This window comes from Sapajus apella, unplaced genomic scaffold, assembly GCF_009761245.1.
Source record: "Sapajus apella isolate SASKATOON/1434 unplaced genomic scaffold, GSC_monkey_1.0 scaffold23, whole genome shotgun sequence".
NCBI lineage: Eukaryota > Metazoa > Chordata > Mammalia > Primates > Cebidae > Sapajus > Sapajus apella.
The window spans coordinates 9,752,132-9,772,720 of NW_022436963.1; the positions used below are offsets into that span (position 1 = coordinate 9,752,132).

A 20,589-nucleotide genomic window follows, 5' to 3' on the forward strand; every position below is an offset into this window, starting at 1 on the left:
GATTTATTTTCCCCTTTGAATGAAATGTCAGAATTTGTCTAGCCTCGAGGCTGACACACCAGCCACTTCAGGAAAGGGAAGCACAGGCCTCCACCTCCATGCCAGCTTGACAGGACCATTCCTGAGATTCACAGCATGGCCCACAGTTCTCTGAGCACACCCTGCACACCTCCCACCTTGTGGCACTTCTCTAAGCAGGGCCACTTTTCCCCAGTTTGTTTTTTGAGCAAAGGCCTCACTCTTGTCCAGGCTGGAGTGCAGTGGCACAATCTCAGCTCTGCACAGCCATGACCTTCTGGATTCAAGTGATTCTAGCACCCCAGCCTCCGGAGTAGCTGGGATTACAGGTGCACACCCAGCTGATTTTTTAATTGTTTGTAGAAAGGCAGTTTCACTGTGTTGCCTTGGCTGGTCTCGAACTCTTGTGCTCAAATGATCTGCACGCCTTGGCCTCCCAGTGTTGGGATTACAGGCGTGAGCCACTTCACCTGGCCCCGTTCCATTTTAATGTGGGTAATGTCTCCACGTCTTCTCATTTTCCACATGGTCTTCAGTCACCATCCAGCTTCATTTCAGCAGGATTTGAGTTCTGTGTTCAAGTGGTGGCCAGAATCAGCAGAGCACTTTTCCTGTTCCTTGCTGTGACAGAGGGTGAGGGTGCCTTGTTGGAGGGGGACTGTGATGGCATTCTGCTCCTAGGGGATGGCTAACCAGGAGCTCTCAGGACATTGGCAGCTTCCTTCTCTCTTTCCTGAGTGCCCAGCCTGGGACTGCTGGGCCTTTCTTTCTTTTCCAGGTTTTCCCCAGAAGAGCCATTCCTCAGAAAGGATATGTAGGTCCTTGGTCTTCTGTGAGGGAGTTGTGAGAGGTGTTCATTGGAATTAAAAAGTCTAATTGAGGGCCAGCTGTTGTGCAGGGAGAACAGGTATCTCTTGGTCATGAGGAGTTTGTGTTGAGAATCTTTCTCACACACACATATGCCCCTTACAGTATTCATCTTTTTAACAGGGTACTTCTATCATTTAAAAGCCTTACTGCACTGTAGCCATCTTCCCGCCTCAATCCTCATACCCTCTTGAAGTAAGGGGGTTTTAATTTCCAGGCAAAAGTCCATTGGACCAGAAATCAAGAGGCCTGTATCCTTGTCCTAGCTTCGTCATTAGCAGTGCTTCTTCTCTGAGGGCCCACATCCTGACCTGTAAAACAAGAGGCTGGGGAGGGGGAATGGACCAGGGAGTGCTGAAGTTCCCTTTGAGGCCTAAAGCCCCAGGAATCCCTTGAATAGGTAGGATAATAGTGGACTCGAGGATATAAACAGGGAGGGAGACGGGAAAGAGGACTATGTTTAGAACGACAGTAGGATATTTGGTGAGGTTGCAGGCCTCTCTGCAGTGCAACCTGCTGTAGTGGACTAGGGGTCTGGACCCCAGCTCCAGTCCTAGAGGAGTCAGTGTTTGTTCCCTGCAGTCACTCCATGGGGCTGGGATTGAGGAATTCAATGACTGCTCGCAGTGGGGGCGCCTGGAACAACTGAGCTCTGTGGGAAGCGCAGGATGGGCTTGAAGGCTGTGCTCTCCATTTCCTGTCTCCAGCCTGCTTATCAGCACTTTCTGAGCATGCAGTTTTTCCACATGTGGCAGTCAGTTCCTGTGTCAGAACTAGAGGGCAGATGCCTTCCTTCTCATGGATTTCATGTTCTAATGGGAGAGAGGTTCCACATCTGCTGAACGTGTATTGAACCCTTGGTTGCTGCTTCATCAAATACTTATTGAGCATCTACTCTGTGCCAGGTGCTATTTATACAGCAAGGAGGAAAGAATAATTCCCCCACTTCCTACTCCAGGCAGTTACGCAGGGAGATTGGCAGGTGATGGCTGTGGCAGAGTAAATGCTAGGCAGCACCTTGGGGAAGGGGGCGGAGGCATGGATGATCCACACCTAAAGATGAAGGAAGGCTTTCCAGAAGAGGTCAGTCCTACACAGAGACCTTAGGGGTGAGTAGACGTTAGCCAGGCTGAGAGGCAGTGGCCAATGCTCTGGGCAGAGCAGCTTGAGAAGATATATCCTGGCATCACCCAGATATACAGCCAGAGCATACAGTCTCTGTGGAAGAGAGGAGCACTAAAATAGGACATTCAGAGGATAATGCCGTAAGAGAGGGGCACATATAGCACGGGGAGTGTACAGAGGAGAGAAGGAGGGAGGGAGAAAGTCCCAGCTAAGGGAGCAAAACATCTGGGCTGAGTCTGGGCCAGATGAAAAACGCTGAGGAAGTGGGACAGGCCAGTCTTTAGGGGCCATAGTAAGCAAATCTCAGAGTACAGAGAGACCCCACATACTGTGGGAGATAAAGCCACAAAGGTAGGTTAAAGCCAGAGGTTGCTTGAACCCTAGATATATATAAGCTGGGTCTTGATTTGGCGGGGAAGTGGGGAATGAGTAAAGGCTTCTAAGCAGAGGAGTAGATGTTTAGGATTGAAATGTATTGTCCGAGTCTGGGGAATGAGGGGATTAATATTAGGCACATGATGGTCATGCAGTTTATTTGACAGTAAATCACAGTTCAGTGGGAAGAAATTGTCCTTTCTCCAATTCCCTGACTCCTAAGTGAAAAAGCTATTTCCCAGTCCTCAGTTTATCAGTAAGAAATCCAGTATGTTCCATTTATTCACAGCTGTTTCCTCCATTCCTAAAACAAGGTATGGCACGTAGTAGCATACAGTAAATATTGCTGAATAATGATTTTGTGGAGAGTTATATGTCACTGTCAGTCTTTTAGAATGACATTGTACACATTAGAGAATTATTTTTCATGTTCCTTCGTAAAGTTGATGTGAATGATTTTCACTATATTTCCTTTTAAGTTTCTTTATGTTCAAGTTACTTTGGAAATACTAAAACCACTTTATATTATCATGAATTATAAACGAGGTACAAGGTTCCCAGTGTTGATAATGGAAGTCTGTGTGTTTCTGCTGCACGCAGCTCTTCCAGATGGTTTGTCACACACTGGGGTAGTTAGAACAAATGTGAATGGAGCCCGTTTTGTATTTGGTCATCACATGTTTTCTTCTGAGTAGATGCCATTGACACTTTACATATTGAGTCAGTAAACAAATAGCTAGTAAATTGTTTTCTTCCCTGAATCTCTTAACTCAAAATGTACTATAAAATATATCCAAATAATGATGTTTGCCAAGCTCTTGATATGTGAATTGCAAACAAGGTCATTTTGACATATGGAGAGCATTTCTGCTGAATCCCTCATGCCTCACCAGTCTGCCTGGAATGTAATTAATGCTAGGCAGAAGTGAAATTCCACAGTGCATTTGGAGGATTGCTGTTTGCTTTCAAGGATCTGGAGTGGCTTCATTTACTCACTTCAGTGAGGGGAAATGGCAAATTATAGATGTTGCTTTTTACAGGAAATGTAAAAGCACAGCTATTTTGATAATTTTTTAATGCAGTGAACTTTAAAGAACTTCCTTTTCTCATTGTCTTCTTAAAAGGGGGAAACATTTTCATGATAAATGAACACAAAAAGAAAGTCACCGAGTGCCTGTTTTTCCTGAGTAAACATGCACTCCGTGACTTTCCACAATAGAACCATGTTGTTGCTGTACACTGGCTTTTATTTCTAGTATATATTTAAGGGTAATCACTTTTTTGTTGATGAAAGCTATAATTCCAGATGGGATAAATAGTACTTGGAGCAACATTAAATGCTGTCCCAAGCTGACCTTAGAACATGTTTTGAGTTTTGGGCTTAGGTTGTGGTCTGGTACATACATTGAATTCTTGGCTTAAACCAGCTAGATTACATATTTTAGATTTTCCAGTTTTGAAATATATACATTTTCAACATTATTAATAACTTTTAAAATGAACTTTACATTTTGGAGTAATTTTAGATCTTTTTTTTTCTTTTTTTTTTTTTTTTGAGACGGAGTTTCCCTCTTGTTACCCAGGCTGGAGTGCAATGGCGCGATCTCGGCTCACCGCAACCTCCGCCTCCTGGGTTCAGGCAATTCTCCTGCCTCAGCCTCCTGAGTCGCTGGGATTACAGGCACGCGCCACCATGCCCAGCTAATTTTTTGTATTTTTAGTAGAGACGGGGTTTCACCATGTTGACCAGGATGGTCTCGATCTCTTGACCTCATGATCCACCCGCCTCAGCCTCCCACAGTCCTGGGATTACAGGCTTGAGCCACCGCGCCCGGCTAATTTTAGATTTATACAGAGATTGCAGTGGGCTGGGTGCAGTGGTTCATGCCTGTATTGTCAGCACTTTGGGAGGTCGAGATGGGCGGCTCTCTTGAGCCCAAGAGTTTGAGACCAGTCTGTACTTCATCTCTAAAAAAAAAAACCAAAAACACACACCAGAAATTAGCCAGGGCTGGTGGCACATGCTTGTAGTCCCAACTATTCGGGAGGCTAAGGTGGAAGGATCACTTGAGCTCAGGAGGTTGAGGTTGCAGTGAGCCGTGATTGTGCCACTGCATTCCAACTGGGCAACAGAGTGAGACCCTATCTCAAAAAACAAAAAAGTAAACAAAAGAAGTTGCAATGATAGTACAGAAAATTTCCATATGCTTCTCACCCAATTTCTGCTAATTTTTATTTATTTTTTTGAGATGGAGTCTTGCTTCATTGCCAGGCTGGAATGCAGTGGCAGGATCTCGGCTCACTGCAGCCTCTGGCTCCTGAGTTCAAGTGATTCTCCTGCCTCAGCCTCCTGAATAGCTGGGACTACAGGTGCATACTACCACGCCCAGCTAATTTTTGTACTTTTAGTAGAGACAAGGTTTCACCATGTTGGCCAAGATGGTCTCCATCTCTTGACCTCATAATCCGCCTGCCTCAACCTCCCAAAGTGCTGGGATTACAGGTGTGAGCCACCACACCCAGCCTCTCCTAATGTTAATATCTTATATAACCATGGTACATTTATCAAAGCTAGAAATGAATATTAATTTTTAATAAAGTTACAAGTTCGTAACTTTTAATACTTAATGAACCTTGGTTAAAGCCCCTTCAAAAGATTTGGATGGTAATAACTTTCAGAACCACCATTCCTTCTTCATCTATCTTTTTCACTAAATCTAAACTGAAGTGTTATTTTTCCTTCTATTTCCATGAATAATTTCTTTATTTACCGTTTCTTTTTAAGTTACATTTTTAAGTTAATGTTACATTAACTATGGGCTTTATTCAGATTTTACCACCTTTTCTGCTAATGTACTTTTTCTGTTCCATGGTTCAGTCTAGAATCCCACATTGCATTTAGTTTGTGTTTTTTTTTTTTCTTTTTATTTTTTTGGTAATGAAGATTTTTAAAAAGGTCATAGACTATAAGGATTTCATTTACAAGAATAGCATCTTCAGCATATGGCCCTTTGCTGATATATCTGACTAATGAGTTTCTAAAATGTCTTTGCAGAGATTGCCTTACAACAGGTTTCCATGTTCTTCCGATCAGAACCAAAGTGGGAGGTGGTGGAACCTTTGAAAGACATAGGTGAGACACTGGCATGCTCATTCTCTTAAAAAGACAGATCACAGAACTGGATCCTTAGTCATGCTTTCTGGTTCATATCCCAAGAACATGCTTAAATGCAGGTGACTTCTTTTTCTTTTTGCTTTGTGACTGCTTGAGAATACAGTTCTTAACTTTTAATACTTAATGAACCTTGGTTAAAGCCCCATCAAAGGATTTGGATGGTAATAACTTTCAGAACCACCATTCCTTCTTCATCTATCTTTTTCACTAAATCTAAACTGAAGTGCTATTTTCCTGCTACTTCTGGGAACAATTTCTTTATTTATATTTAGTCTTTCTTTTTAAGTACACCCTTTACTGTGTCAATGTTATCAAATGGTTCTTTTGCGTGTGCCTATGTAGCTGCAAATAATATTGCCAAACTTAATTTTTCTTGATTATTTAGTCACTGAAACATATCAATTGTTGCAAAAATTATGCAGCTCTAAGCATGTTTTTGCTTTTATGGCAGGTTGGAGAATAAGGAAGAAATATTTCTTGATGAAGATTAAAAATCAGCCAAAGGAACGGCTAGTGTTAAGCTGGGTAAGCTAGCTTTTTGCTTCGGTGTCATTTCAGTGACTTTAGATGGTTAGTGAAAGGAGATTTGACAAGAGAATTACAAAATTGTACTGTGCTCTTAAGCGATTATGTAAAGGCTTCCTTGGTCCATTTAAAAGAATAGTCATTTTAAGTCATTTTCCTGCGCATTTGGTTATGTAAATGCAATTATATTTGGTCAACTAGTAAACATTTGGAAAGAAATAGGAACAGATTAAAATAACTCTCTGGAATCTATTTAGGGTATACAGTTTTGGAGAGTACTTCCAAAAAAAAAAAAAAAAAACTTGGGCATTACTTTATCTCTTTGAGAGTTTTAGTGATACATTTGGTTAATGGAATTAGGTATGATTACAGTTAAGTTTTTTTTTTTCTTTTAACGGAGTCTCGTTCTGTCACCCAGGATGGAGTGGAGTGCAGTGGCATGATCTTGGCTCATTGAAGCCTTCACCTTTCAGGTTCAAGTAATTCTCCTGTCTCAGCCTTCCGAGTAGCTGGGATTCCATGGGCCTGCCACCACGCCCAGCTAACTTTTTTGTATTTTTAGTAAAGATGGGGTCTCACCATGTTGGTCGGGCTGGTCTTGAACTCCTGACCTCAGGTGATCCATCCACCTCAGCCTCCCAAAGTGCTGGGATTATAGGCATGAGCCACCTTGCCCGACAAGTCTGGTATTTTTACACACTGCTTCTCCAGAAAGGTCTTGAGGCAGCTAGATTTAGTGTGGTTTTCATCTTTGGTTTCCAGTCATATATTGGGACAAATAAAATTAAAGGGAAAGACAAGGAATTTTTCTTTTGGTGACCAAAGCAGTACCCTGATATTCCCTTCCATGTTTTCAGGCTGACCTTGGCCCGGACAAGTATTTGTCAGATAAAGATTTTCAGTGTCTAATCAAACTTCTGCCTTCCTGTTTGGTGAGTATACATCTTTCTGTTATTCTCAGTGCTGATGACAGAGTCACAGTGTTTTTTTGTGGGTGAACATGGACAGAAGAGCTGAAAAAGAGAATGGGGAGGTCCAGTGGATTTCAGTTCAGACTGAAATTGTGTAGGGCCAAGCGCATAGATCATAGGCCGTTTGAAATAGCATTTATGACATCTGCACAACCCATGAAACATGGTCATTTAAATATAGACTTTGTATTTTAAATAAAGATCAGAGTAGGGAAGCAGCCACTTCTCTCAGCCTCTTGTTCTTGGCGAGGGTTTTTATATCAGTGGAACTGAAAGATACTCTTTCCAGCTTGAGAAAACAGAACTAATAAGGATTTAGATAAGCTGGGTCAAGAAAAGGCAGAATAGCCATTTTTCTATCTGAGTTACTACCCTCACAGGCCAACCAGTTGACCTTTAGGAGTACATGGTATTATTTACGCTACTACACAGCTCTAATCTAGGGCCTTCAGTGCAAAGAACCACATAGATATATTTCAAAATGTGTGCAGAATGTCTTCAGCAAAGACTAATCTGGCCAGAAAATTTAGTTAACTTTGACATTCTTTATCTTGTCTGCATGAAGATGTCACTGGAATGAGTCACTAGTGAACTGAACCCAATTACGCTGATTTGTGCACTTGGCTTGGCAAGTTTGTTTTTGGCCATATAGTGTCTTGTCAAACTGGCAAAACCAAGCTGTTAATGAGGTGCGATCTGAGGTCAAAAAGACCCTTTGGTCTTAAAGCTTGATTGGGCCGGACCTGGTGGCTCACGCCTGTAATCCAAGCACTTTGGAGGCTAAGGCGGGCGGATCACCTGAGGTTGGGAGTTCAAGACCAGCCTGACCAATATGGTGAAACCCCGTCTTTATTTAAAAAAAAAAAAAAAAAAGAAAGAAAGAAAAAAGCTTGATTGGTTGTGTGATACAGGCTGTCAGGATCCAGTTTTAAATTTCCTTTTTTTTTTTCTTTTTTTCAAAATGGAGTCTCACTCTGTCACCCAGGCTGGAGTGCAGTGGCATGATCTCGGCTCACTGCAACCTTCACCTCCTGGGTTCAAGCAATTCTCCTGCCTCAGCCTCCTGAATAACTGGGATTATAGGAGGGTACCACCATACCTGGCTAATTTTTATATTTTTAGTAGACACTGGGTTTTACCATGTTGGTCAAGCTGGTCTCAAACTCCTGGACTTGCAGTCTGCCTGCCTTGGCCTCCAAAGTGCTGGGATTACAGGCATCAGCCACCTCACCAGCCCTAAATGTCTTTTAATAGATGTGCTTCTCTAAAAAAAGATCGCACATATAAATGGTGCATATTAATTGTAGCAAAGTCAGAAGACAGGTAAGCAAACATAAGAAAATAAAACTCACCTGTAATCCCAATCATCCAGAAGTATAGTGAACCAAAATGTTCAGTTGTTACTGTTTAAGAATTTTTATGATTAAAAAAAAGGAAATTTTATTTATAAAATATATTTATAATTTACATTTACAAATTTATTTTAAAAACCAAGTTTTAAGACACTATATATAAAATTTATAAATATATTTATATATTTATATAAATTATATATATAGTGTCTTAAAATCTAATTTTTTTTCATTATTGGTGTACCATGAGCATCTTTAGTTGTCAGTAAATATAGTATAGCATCATTATCTTGGGGTATATACAATTAAAATTGGCTATAACTTAGTTTACTCAATCTTCTGTTGACATTTAGATCAACTCCAGGTTTTTGCTCTTATTTTTTTAAAAAGAAAAAAGCCAGGCCGGGCGCGGTGGCTCAAGCCTGTAATCCCAGCACTTTGGGAGGCCGAGGCGGGTGGATCACGAGGTCAAGAGATCGAGACCATCCTGGTCAACATGGTGAAACCCCGTCTCTACTAAAAATACAAAAAATTAGCTGGGCATGGTGGCGCATGCCTGTAATCCCAGCTACTCAGGAGGTTGAGGCAGGAGAATTGCCTGAACCCAGGAGGCGGAGGTTGCGGTGAGCCGAGATTGCGCCATTGCACTCCAGCCTGGGTGACAAGAGTGAAACTCTGTCTCAAAAAAAAAAAAAAAAAAAAGAAAAAAGCCATAGTGAACAATTTTTGCTAAACATTATACCCATCCTTAATTTCTTAAGATAAATATCTATAATTAATTGTGAGACTACATATTCTGTTCTTTATCAGGCCCAGTAGCATTTTAGCATTTAATGTGATTTTTTGTTTGTTTGTTTGTTTCTTTGAGTTGGAGTCTCGATCTGTCACCCAGACTGGAGTGCAGTGGCGTGATCTCAGCTCACTGAACCTCTGCCTCCTGGGTTCAAGTGATTCTCCTGCCTCAGCCTCCTTAGTAGCTGGGACTACAGGTGCATGCCACCACACCCAGGTCATTTTTGTATTTTTAGTATAGACTAGGTTTCACCATGTTGGCCAGGATAGCCTTGATCTCTTGACCTCAGGTGATCTACCTGCCTTGGCCTCCCAAAGTGCTGGGATTACAGGGTGAGTCACACTGTGCCTGGCCTAATGTGATTTTCTAACTCTATTATTCCTTCTGTATTTATTTATTAGTTGGCATTCTACCCTAAAGAGCTTCTCTTCTCCCTTTTAAAAAATTTTATATGAGTATGTACTCAGTATACTCTTATTCTACCCATTGTGTTTCTTTTTCGGGTGTTGAAAATATTCCATAATTAGATTGTATGATGGTTGTATAACTGTGAATATGTTGAAAATCATTGAATTGTACCATTTAAATGGGTGAATAGTAATGGCATGTGAATTATATCTCAATAAAGCTATGAAAAAGTTAGCAGCAACCATTCTGATGGGATGTTCAGGAGAACTTCATGATCAATTACTACATTTTCCTGAGTACACCTTTCCACCCTGCCAACCTAATGCATGTCAGCCTCAAAATCCCTGCATAGCTCAGCTCCCATGGGTTTAAATTTTCATGATACTCCTTTGAGTTAATGAGCACTGTAATACCTGTCTGGAGCCAGTTTGTTTCATGTAACCAGAATTCCAGGGAAAAAGAGCACTTTCCTTTCACTCATTAAATAATTTATCTTTTTTCCACCCCAATTGGTTAATGTCAGTGTCCCCATCTGAGGAGGACACTGTGAATCATTGTACTGCAAACTTCTATAGAAGGGTAGGAAGATTCATGCTAGCTCCTGTGGAAAAGGGCTGAGATTCCAGAAGATGGTACTTTTGCCTGTTTTCTGGCTGTTATGCTTTTTGGCTTGGTACCTAAACAGCAGTGCAGAATGTAAGGGTAAGCTGTGAGCAAAGACACATTATCCTAATCCCCACTTGGCTGTTCTGAGATTTGGCTGTGTTCTTTACTGACTTACAGAGACCGGATATTAACACCATTATCCTCCAAACTGGGACATTTTCTCTCTTCCACCACACTTCTGCCTGAGCTAAGAGAGTACACACACCAAAGAGGACCCCTTCACTTGTAGAGTTTACCACATCCATCACCTGTTCCCTGTTTTCTTTTGTTCCTACAGTTTATGCCCCTTCTCCATCTGAAGAAGGAGGGACTAGCTGGTCATTGAAAATGCCACGTGTTCAGGGAATATGACCACATTCGTGTGCAATGAAACCACCACAGTGGTACATGACTCTGCATAACCAGATCCTGGATTTAAAAGGACCTAGATCCTGATGCAAATCAATGTGAATGTCTTTTTTTGTTTTGACAGCACCCTTACATCTATCGGGTTACCTTTGCCACAGCTAATGAATCCTCAGCGTTGCTAATTAGGATGTTTAATGAAAAGGGAACTTTGAAGGATCTGATCTACAAGGTACTTATGCAAGCTTATGGTCATAAGGAAGTTCTCAGGTTCCTTTAGAATGTATTATTGATACTTAGTCTCTAAGACTCCAGAGGCTAGGCCCTGAGGATTTAATGTTAGTTTTGATGTTATTTGGAATTTATTTTTACTCATGCAATAAGAACTCAGTTTGGCTAAAGAGCATTCCTATTCCCACATGAGGAAAGGTTGAACATGTAATAATTATGTCCATTACATTGCAAGCTGCTTTCTTAGGTCAGTTTTTAAGTTTGTGTTTTGCACTTAACAAAGCAGTACTGTAGATTCAAACAATATGCAAGACGTTGGGGTCTGCTAAGGATAAGACCAGGCACATCTTCACTGGGCTAGAGAAGGGATGGAACCTGGGTCAGCCACTTTCTTCTATCAACTACACAGACTGCTGTATTTTAAAAACTCACATCCTGCAGCTGGCCATCTCTGGCACCCCTAGCCTCTGTAGAATCCTGCCTGGTCAGAGAGTCTGTGTGCAGATGCTGGCCCCGCTGCTGCTTTCTTATGTGTTCTTTGTTCTTTTCCAAAGGCAAAACCAAAAGACCCATTTTTAAAGAAGTACTGCAACCCTAAGAAGATTCAGGGCCTGGAACTACAGCAAATAAAAACATATGGACGGCAAATATTAGAGGTAAGAGGTACTTTAGTTTAAGTTTCATTCAGATGTCATCCAAAATTGCATTATTCATCTGGAAAACTTCTTAAGTAATATCTAAAATCACTTAAGTTGTCTGATTGCTTATAAACTGATTGCAGTGTCATATTTTGCCTCAACAAGCAATATTTGAGGCTAAGGCAACAGTCACTTAGGTCTACGAAATTCTTAAAGCTTTAGCTCTTGCAATTTAGTGTCTGAGTTTTAAGAACTTAAAAAGTTTGGCCGGGCGCGGTGGCTCACGCCTGTAATCCCAGCACTTTGGGAGGCCGAGGCGGGTGGATCACAAGGTCAAGAGATCGAGACCATCCTGGTCAACATGGTGAAACCCCGTCTCTACTAAAAATACAAAAAATTAGCTGGGCATGGTGGCGTGTGCCTGTAATCCCAGCTACTCAGGAGGCTGAGGCAGGAGAATTGCCTGAACCCAGGAGGCGGAGGTTGCGGTGAGCCGAGATCGCGTCATTGCACTCCAGCCTGGGTAACAAGAGTGAAACTCCGTCTCAAAAAAAAAAAAAAAAAAACCTTAAAAAGTTCTTAAAAAGTGTGGACACCAACTTTTATATTATCTTTAGTTGCCCTTTATCCCTTTGCCAAGATTTTTGATTTTGTTATGTCATATACATAGCCATATGGCTCCCTTACAGAGGTATAACCAGCAGTGAAAAGCCTTCCTTACATTACCCTCTAGACCAGTATTCTCCAAGCTTCTGGGGTTATGCAACCATATCAGTAATAACCAATTTAATATCCCAATGTTATAGCTGTTTAACCTTAAATTATATATGTAATACACACATATATGTGTGTATGTGTGTGTGTGTGTGTATATATATATATATATATATATTACTTTTTTGGATGAGGCAGCATACTAGTAATATATTTTGTATAAGTTAAAAAAGAATAATATTTTTTAAAAACAACAACTAGGAAGAGAAGTTGTAATATTTTGTTCCAGCCCTTAGTGAATTGCTCTGGGCACCCCACTTGGCTATCACTGCTCTAGCTCACGAGGGCATTGCAGGGCTATATCTAAGCATCTCTATTACTGGGTAAGCCACTGATTATTTACATGGCAGCTGAAAGATTTGCTTCTTTTTCTGGGAGCCTGTTGTGTGTTCCTATTAATAAACAGCTAAATATATTTGGAGGAGAGACTGAACTAGAGATGTTTTCTAGTTCAACCCCTTTTTCTGAATTACTGGCAGAATCACAGATATGATAGCTTCACTCATCTATGCAGGATGATCAAGACTTTGCCCTGAAGAGAGCTGGCCTATTGGAATCAGAAAGTGCTTAAAGCAGAGCCTTTTGGCATTGGAGTTATTAATTCCAAGCATATGCAGGCTGCTTCTCTATCCTTTTGGGGAAAGAAAGAACTGGTGTTGTGTCTCATAGCCTCAAAGCTGGAAAGCATTCAATTTCACTCCCTTTTCCAAACAAATGGGTAGATGTGGCATTTTTCTTCAGGAATCTTCCCAGTGACCTGTTTGGTTTTATTTCAAAATATATTGACGTAAAAACAAAGTTTAACTTATCTTATCTCTGAATGAGTTGGGGGAAAATGTAACTTACCTGTGTGCTTTAATAGGTACTGAAGTTTCTTCATGACAAGGGATTCCCTTATGGGCATCTTCATGCCTCCAATGTGATGCTCGATGGGGACACTTGCCGGCTGCTAGACCTTGAGAATTCCTTATTGGGCCTGCCTTCCTTCTACCGATCTTATTTTTCACAATTCAGGAAAATCAATGTAAGTTGCTAAAGTAATGAAGTAGCAGGCTCATTTTTAGGTGTCAGGTATCCCATGATCTGCTCATGTAGGAAATATGTACCAATGTACAGTTGGGGCAGGCCTTGCCTATCAGCCCCATTTGTCCCTTGGAGCATTGCTGTATCTCCAGGAGGCTGAGTTGAAATGGCTGGTGGGGTAAGGAGGGAGGTAGACTGACTGATTGGAAAACTGTAGACGCTCAGACCGAGACCTTTGGGATACCTCATGAGGTTTTACAAAAGGCTTTGGAGTTGCATTTACACTACCAATTAGGAGTGGGGCTATCCCTGGGCTTTGTTTCTCAGAGGAGGCTTGGGGCAGGAGCGTGGTGGTCCATAAAGCCAAAGTGAAGGGTGAACACGCTGCTGGTCTCTTTCTTCCGCAGACATTGGAAAGTGTGGATGTCCACTGCTTTGGCCACTTACTGTATGAAATGACTTACGGACGACCTCCAGACTCGGTGCCTGTGGATTCCTTCCCTCCGGCCCCGTCCATGGCTGTGGGTCAGTATGGGGTTGGGAAGGGTCTTCTGGGCCCTGGTAGTATGCAGAGCCACTCATCCCCTTTCCAGAGTCCAGGAAAGACCCAGAGGAAGTTGCTGTCCTCTACAGCCAGAAATTCTTACCCATTTAAAAGTAGATAAAATTTGAGTAGTTAACTTAAATACACTTCGGTGATAATTCAGGTGGCTTGTCCATTTGTCAGGCTATCTGAAGTTTCTGGGAACTTTTTGTAAAATGCTTTAGAATTTTGGAAGCAGGAGGATATAAAGAGAAGTATGGCCTGCATGAGTGTGATGCAGAAGTCAGAGCCAGGCAATGCAAAGCCAGTCTGGAGGAGACTCAGGCAGGCATCAGAAGTCAGATCAAGGCTGGAGTGAGACTTGTAAGAAACAAGAGAGGCCAGACACAGTGGCTCATGCCTGTAATCCCAGTACTTTGAGAGGCTGAGGTAGGTGGATCACATGAGGTCAGGAGTTCGAGACCCACCTGGCCAACATAATGAAACTTTGTCTCTACTAAAAATGCAAAAATTAGCGGGGATGTGGAGATGCATGCCTGTAATCCCAGCTTTCTGGTGGCTGAGGCACAAGAATTGCTTGAACCTGCCTCTTGGGAGGTGGAGGTTGCAGTGAGCGGAGATAACACCACTGCATTCTAGCCTGGGCGACACAGTGAGACTCTGCCTCAAAAAAAAGAAAAAAAAAAGAAGAAGAAACAAGAAAGCCAAAGCCATAGGCCGGAAACCTAGTAGATAAGAGCCTAGCAGGCCCAGACCTAGGGCAGGCAGGCAGTAATGCAGACACCCAGACAAATTGGATCCGGGAGCTCTTACAGAATTACCTGAGGGGGCTGAGGCGAGCTGGAGGACAAGTGAGAGCACCTTTAGGAAGAAGGGATGCAGGAACTAGTGCAGACCATCCAGGACCCTGTTGTCCCCTCCACAGCTAGGCCAGAACTCATGGCTGGAGCAGAAAGAGGAGAGGGCAGGGTAGCTCTTGGACCCCTGTGCCTTGGAGATATGTAAGTCTACCCTTCACCAAGTGTTATGGCATCACATGAGGCAATTCAGGAGAACAGGCCTGGGACTATATCTTTTGTTGAATGTGAACCACTGACACTGAACAGTGGCCTGTGGGTAGAAAAATCTGGCTGCTCCCGTTAGTAGCATCCAAGGTGTTGGTTGATGAGATATCAACAATTGGCATTTTGTGCACTGGTTTTGATGAAAAGCAGGCAAGCAGCAAAATGTCTTTCAAGTTGAGAATTTTACTTCTGTGTAGTGTTTACTTCTCTTTCAAGAGAACAAACACTTGTATGAATGATATCTTGAATCCTTCCTCCAATTATCTTTGAAATATATTTAGCTTTCTGTCAGCATGTAGTTTCTAAACCATTTCTTTTGAGTCATTGGTAACGCCAGTGTTGCCAGCATTCCCCTACCCTACGTATGCCATCTGTCTGTGTGTGAAGAGTTTTGACACTGTCCTGATCAGCCCGCAGACAGTTATTGCAAAGTGGCGTCAAACTTTTCATCAGCAAGTGGATTTGCCAGCGTGTTCTGTGGAACTAAAATGTGTATCTGTTCATTTCAAGTGGCCGTGTTGGAGTCTACGCTGTCTTGTGAAGCCTGTAAAAACGGCATGCCTACCGTCTCCCGGCTCTTACAGATGCCGTAAGTCAATCATATGCGTTGGTTGTAATCTTGATAACCATGTTGAACACCAGACCACTGTGTCTAAGCACCTGATACTGTAGTGAAGACTCTTGCGGTCCCTGCAGAGTTGGCCTGGCCTGCTTGCTGATGGCCACCTGTAGCATGATGTCCTGACCCTTTGTTTGTGACCTCACTGCTGTCTTGGTCTGATGGCTGTCCTTTAACATCTGTGTCGTTTTCATGTGTGTCTCTTCATTCAGCATTAGCATTGTGTGTACGTACATTAGCATTGGGTGTGTGTATGTGTCGCAGCCCCCAGCTAGGAAACACTGAAGGAGGGCCCTCTCAAGTGGCTCTTTTCTGACCCCGCATCAGCAAACCAGTTGGCCCCCAGCTGTACATAGTTCACAAGTCACAGGGCCACGAAGGGTCTGCCCTCCAGGAGGAAGGCAACTTGTTTCTGGGCTCCCATGCTTTTGCTTGTGAATTTACTCACTGGGTACTGTTTATTAAACTGAAGCATGTACCAGCCACAGTGCTAGGGCGTTGAAGCTCAGAAGACATTTTCTCTGAAACTGGGCCATGAGTAGATAACGAGGACAACTGAAATAGTGCTTTGGGGCCTTTCCTTCAGGTGCATTTTCTGTTTCTTCATGGAAAGTCAGCAGAGTGGTTAAGAAGGGTTTGCCTGGGGTCGGACAGACCTGTGGGTGGATCCCAGCTTCACCACTTCTTCCTGGGTGACCTTGGACAAGTTTCCTAACCTCTGGAAGTAGAGTTTTGTGAACTGTGAAATGGGAATTATAATAACAGTTCCTACCTCAGAAGACAGTTGGGAGGATTTAATAAGGTGATTCCTAGTAGGGACTAGGCACTTAATAAGTGCTCATTAAATGTTTGTTATGCTTTCTATTGAATCAGCTGACATCATACACCATGATGAACATCATACACCATGCAGTATATCTGATGCTTTGTCTGCACCAGGTTATTGCATAACAGAGATACACTAGAAACAATATGGAAAAACAAGGCAGGGGATGGCTTGAAGTGCACACAGCCAGAGTACAGAGAGGTAGAGATAACTTCAGATTCCTGGTTCATTCTTTCCACAAGTGTTTATAAAGGGCCTTCTGGAGGCCAGCTGCTGTCCTAGGCATTGTGATGAACAAAGGAAACTAAGCCCTTGCCCCGTGGATGTGACATTCTAATGTTCCACAGACACTGAAATGTCTGTTGCCAAACCAACAACCATTAATAATAATATGGGCCGGGCGGTGGCTCATGCCTATAATCCCAGCACTTTGGGAGGCTGAGGTGGGTGGATCACTTGAGGTCAAGAGTTCAAGACCACCCTGGCCAATGTGGGGAAACCCTGTGTCTATTAAGAATATATAAAGAATTAGCAGGTGTGGTGGCACACTCCTGTAATCCCAGCTACTCAGGTAACTGAGGCAGAAGAATCACTTGAACCTGGGAGGTAGAGGTTCAGTGAGCCAAGATCTCACCACTGCATTACAGCCTGCGTGACAGAGCAAGACTCCGTCTCAAAACAAAACAATGTGCATATGGAAAAATAGACACAGTTTGGAAAACAACTTTCACACAAACTTTTCTAGCAAAATGTACTGAGGAAATAGCCTGTATGCAGGTTGATTTACTTGAATTTGCATTTTACACTCCCCATTTCAAAGCTCTCACATCTTTTTCCCAGTCAAGTCTTTCTACCCTGTGGGCTTCAGCCTTGAGAAGAGTACTTGGACAGGTGTGAACCATATTCAATTGAAACGTGCCCTCAGGAAGTAAACAGATGCGTGGCTGAGGAACAGACAGGGCCCTGAGGAGCCCTGTGGGAAAAGCTAATTCTGTCATTTCTACTTGTGTTGAAGTTCCTGTCTTTAGATAAGAGTAATATAGCTGGGCACAGTGGCTCACACCCATAATCCCAGCAGTTTCAGGGGCTGAGGTGAGCGGATCACTTGAGCACAGGGGTTCAAGACCAGCCTATCCAACATGACAAAATCCCGTTTCTACAAAAATTACAACAACAACAAAATTAGCTAGGCCTGGTGGTGTGCATCATGTAATAATCCCAGCAACTCGGAAGGCTGAGGTGGCAGAATCACTTGAGCCTGGGAATTTGAGGTTGCAGTGAACCTTGGGCATGCCACTGCACTCCAGCCTAGATGACAGAGTGAGACTCTGTCTCAAAAATAAAACAAAGTGGCGGTGTAGGATATTCAGCCAGGTACGTGCTTGTATTTCCAGCTACTCAGGAGGCCAAGATGAGAGGATTGATTGAGCCCAGGACTTCCAGGGCAACCTGGACAACATAATGAGACTCCATCTTTTTAAAAAGTAGGGGAGGGGCAGGAGACATATTCAAGGAAATACTTAGAGCTGTTTGGGTGCCACCCAAGCAACCATTTCTATCCTCTGACCTGTTTTAGCCAGCAGTTCAAAATTGTTCATACTATGATTTTCCTTCCCTCCCTTCCTTTCTTTCTTCCTTTTCTCTTCCCTTCTTTTTCTTTTATTTTCTTTCTTTTTGAGACGGTCTTGCTGTGTTACCCAGGCTGGTCTTGAACTCCTGAGCTCAAAGGATCCTCCCACTGCTAGCTTTGGAGTAGCTGGGACTATGGGCTTGTGCCACTGTGCCCAGTTCATGCTACTGTTTTTCTCTTCTCTTCTCTTCTCTTCTTTCTCTTTCTTTTCAAGATAGAATCTTGCTGTGTCACCCAGGTGGAGTGTAGTGGTGCAGTCTTGACAACCTCCACCTTCTGGGTTCAAGTGATTCTCCTGCCTTAGCCTCCCGAGTAGCTGGGAGTACAGGTGCTTACCACTACACCCAGCCAGTTTTTGTGTTTTTAGTAGAGACAGGGGTTTCACCATGTTGGCCAGCCTGGTCTCGAACTTCTGACCTCAGGCGATCCACCCGCCTCAGCCTCCCGAAGTGTTGGGATTATAGGCATGAGCCACTGCACCCAGCCCAGGCTATTGTTGTTAATAATATACCTTTTTTATGGTCACATGGGTAATTTTAAAATCATTTTTTATTTTTATTTTTTTAAATTTCTTTAAAATGTTTCATTTTATTTATTTATTTATTTTTGAGATGGAGTCTCGCTCTGTCACGAGGCTGGAGTACAGTGGTGCAATCTCGGCTCACTGTAACTTCCAACTCCCTGGTTCAAGCGATTCTCCTGCCTCAGCCTCCCGAGTAGCTGGGATTACAGGCATGTGCCACCATGCCCGGCCATTTTTTATTATTTTTATTTTTAACTTTTAGGTTTGGGTATACATGCGGGTTTGTTACATAGGTAAACACGTGTCATGGGGGTTTGTTGTACATATTTCATCACCCAGCTATTAAGCTCAGTACACAATGGTTATTATTTCTGTCCTCTCTGCATCCTCTCTGCTCAAGTAGACCCCAGTGTCTGTTGTTTACTTCTCTGTAATAACATACCTTTTTTTTTTTTTTTTTTTTTTTTTGAGCTGGAGTCTTGCTCTGTTGCCCAGCCTGGAGTGCAGTGGTGTAATCTCAGCTCACTGCAGCCTCCACCTCCTGGGTTCCAGGGATTATTCTGCCTTACTCTCTCAAATAGCTGGGACTACAGGCATGCACCACCATGCCCAGCTAATTTTTGTATTTTTAGTTCATATGGGGTTTCACCGCTTTCCCCAGGCTGGTCTCAAACTTCTGACCTCAAGTGATCCGCCTGCCTTGGCCTGGCAAATTGCTATTACAGACATGAGCCACTGCGCCGGCCAGTAACATATTTTTGAAGAGAGAATTGATTTACTCCAAAAACTACTAGTTTTAAAAATGAAGCATGAGAAATACTTAGAAGAAAATTACTTTCTGTGCTGGGAATACATTTTGATTTTGCTAGAAAAAGAAAAAAGAAAATTACTTTCCTGTTAGATTCCAGTCAGGACAATTCCTTTCTACTTACTTGAACATTTTTATGTTACTGAACTCTAGAATAAATTTTATCCTCTTCTGAGGCAAGAAAAATAGTAGAAAACTAACTTGTCTATTTAGAAATATCTACTCCATATATTATTTGTGATGTTTTTGCAAATTAGCATTTGAAAAAATAATTTCTTAAAAAATGCAATATTGCCCATAGTGGGGAAACCCCCTCTAGTACACAGCTGGCTCAGATACCCTAGTAACACAGTGGGAAGGGGTCACACTGGGTCATGTGCAAACCCCTTTGCATTTGTTAATGAACATGGAATGGTGGATTGGGGGTGGGGTCAGGGGATGTGGTGCAGGGAAGGGAGACCTCATGGGCTAAAGGTGTCTTAATCTGCTTTAATCCTAGTCTGAGAGTGCACCTGGTTCAAGAAAGATTTTTGTTTGTTTGTTTTCTTATAGATTATTCAGCGATGTTTTACTAACCACTTCTGAAAAACCACAGTTTAAGGTAAAAACAATTACATCGTTTTTTGGTTTGTGACATAACTAAGTTAACTTTGAAAGTTAACTATATTTTTAGCCAAAAAAAGAAAAGGTATATAATGGGAAATTTTGGAAATGATCTAAATATTCTACAATTAGGGGCTAGTTTAATAATTTGTAATACGTCTATTTGACAGTCTAAAAGTGAAATTGATAAAGACATTGCAGTAATATGGAAAATAACTTATGCTTAGGTATAAAAAAAAGAAGATAATGTGTAAAACAACTTATCTATCTAGAAACAAGACTGGAAGGAGGTCTCCTCCTGGGAAGGAGTGGTGTTATGTATCATGGAAAGAGAATGGACTTTGGAACTCAAAAAACCAGAATGATATCTTACTTTGTTCTTAGAATACTAGGTGTTACCTACAGCAGGGTTTTTCAGCCATGGTATTTGACATTTTGGGCCAGGTGATTCTTTGTTGCGGGGGCTGCCTGTGCACGGTAGGATGTGAAGCAACATCCCTAACCTCACCACTAGATGCCAACAATGCTCCTTTCCCCCTCTCCCCAAAGGTGACAACCAAAAATTCCTCCAGACATTGCCAAATGTCTCCTGGGGGCAGGGGCAGTGGTGTACAGAATTGCTCCCAGTTGAGGGCTACTGACCTATGGGCAAGCACTTAATCTTTGGGTCTGCGTGTACTCATGTG

General features: G+C 42.4%; 1 protein-coding gene across 15 annotated transcripts in view; it reads left to right on the forward strand.

The window, feature by feature from the left end:
- PXK (PX domain containing serine/threonine kinase like) overlaps positions 1–20,589 on the forward strand; it is a 94,414-nt gene that overhangs the window by 52,308 nt on the left and 21,517 nt on the right. For all 15 annotated transcript variants that reach the window (XM_032290289.1, XM_032290288.1, XM_032290290.1 and 12 more), the window contains 9 exons: positions 5,441–5,518; positions 6,012–6,085; positions 6,943–7,017; positions 10,748–10,852; positions 11,406–11,507; positions 13,126–13,287; positions 13,694–13,811; positions 15,405–15,483; positions 19,853–19,901. In XM_032290289.1, the coding sequence (XP_032146180.1) occupies positions 5,441–5,518; positions 6,012–6,085; positions 6,943–7,017; positions 10,748–10,852; positions 11,406–11,507; positions 13,126–13,287; positions 13,694–13,811; positions 15,405–15,483; positions 19,853–19,901 (842 nt within the window). The remainder of the gene's footprint in view (positions 1–5,440; positions 5,519–6,011; positions 6,086–6,942; positions 7,018–10,747; positions 10,853–11,405; positions 11,508–13,125; positions 13,288–13,693; positions 13,812–15,404; positions 15,484–19,852; positions 19,902–20,589) is intronic.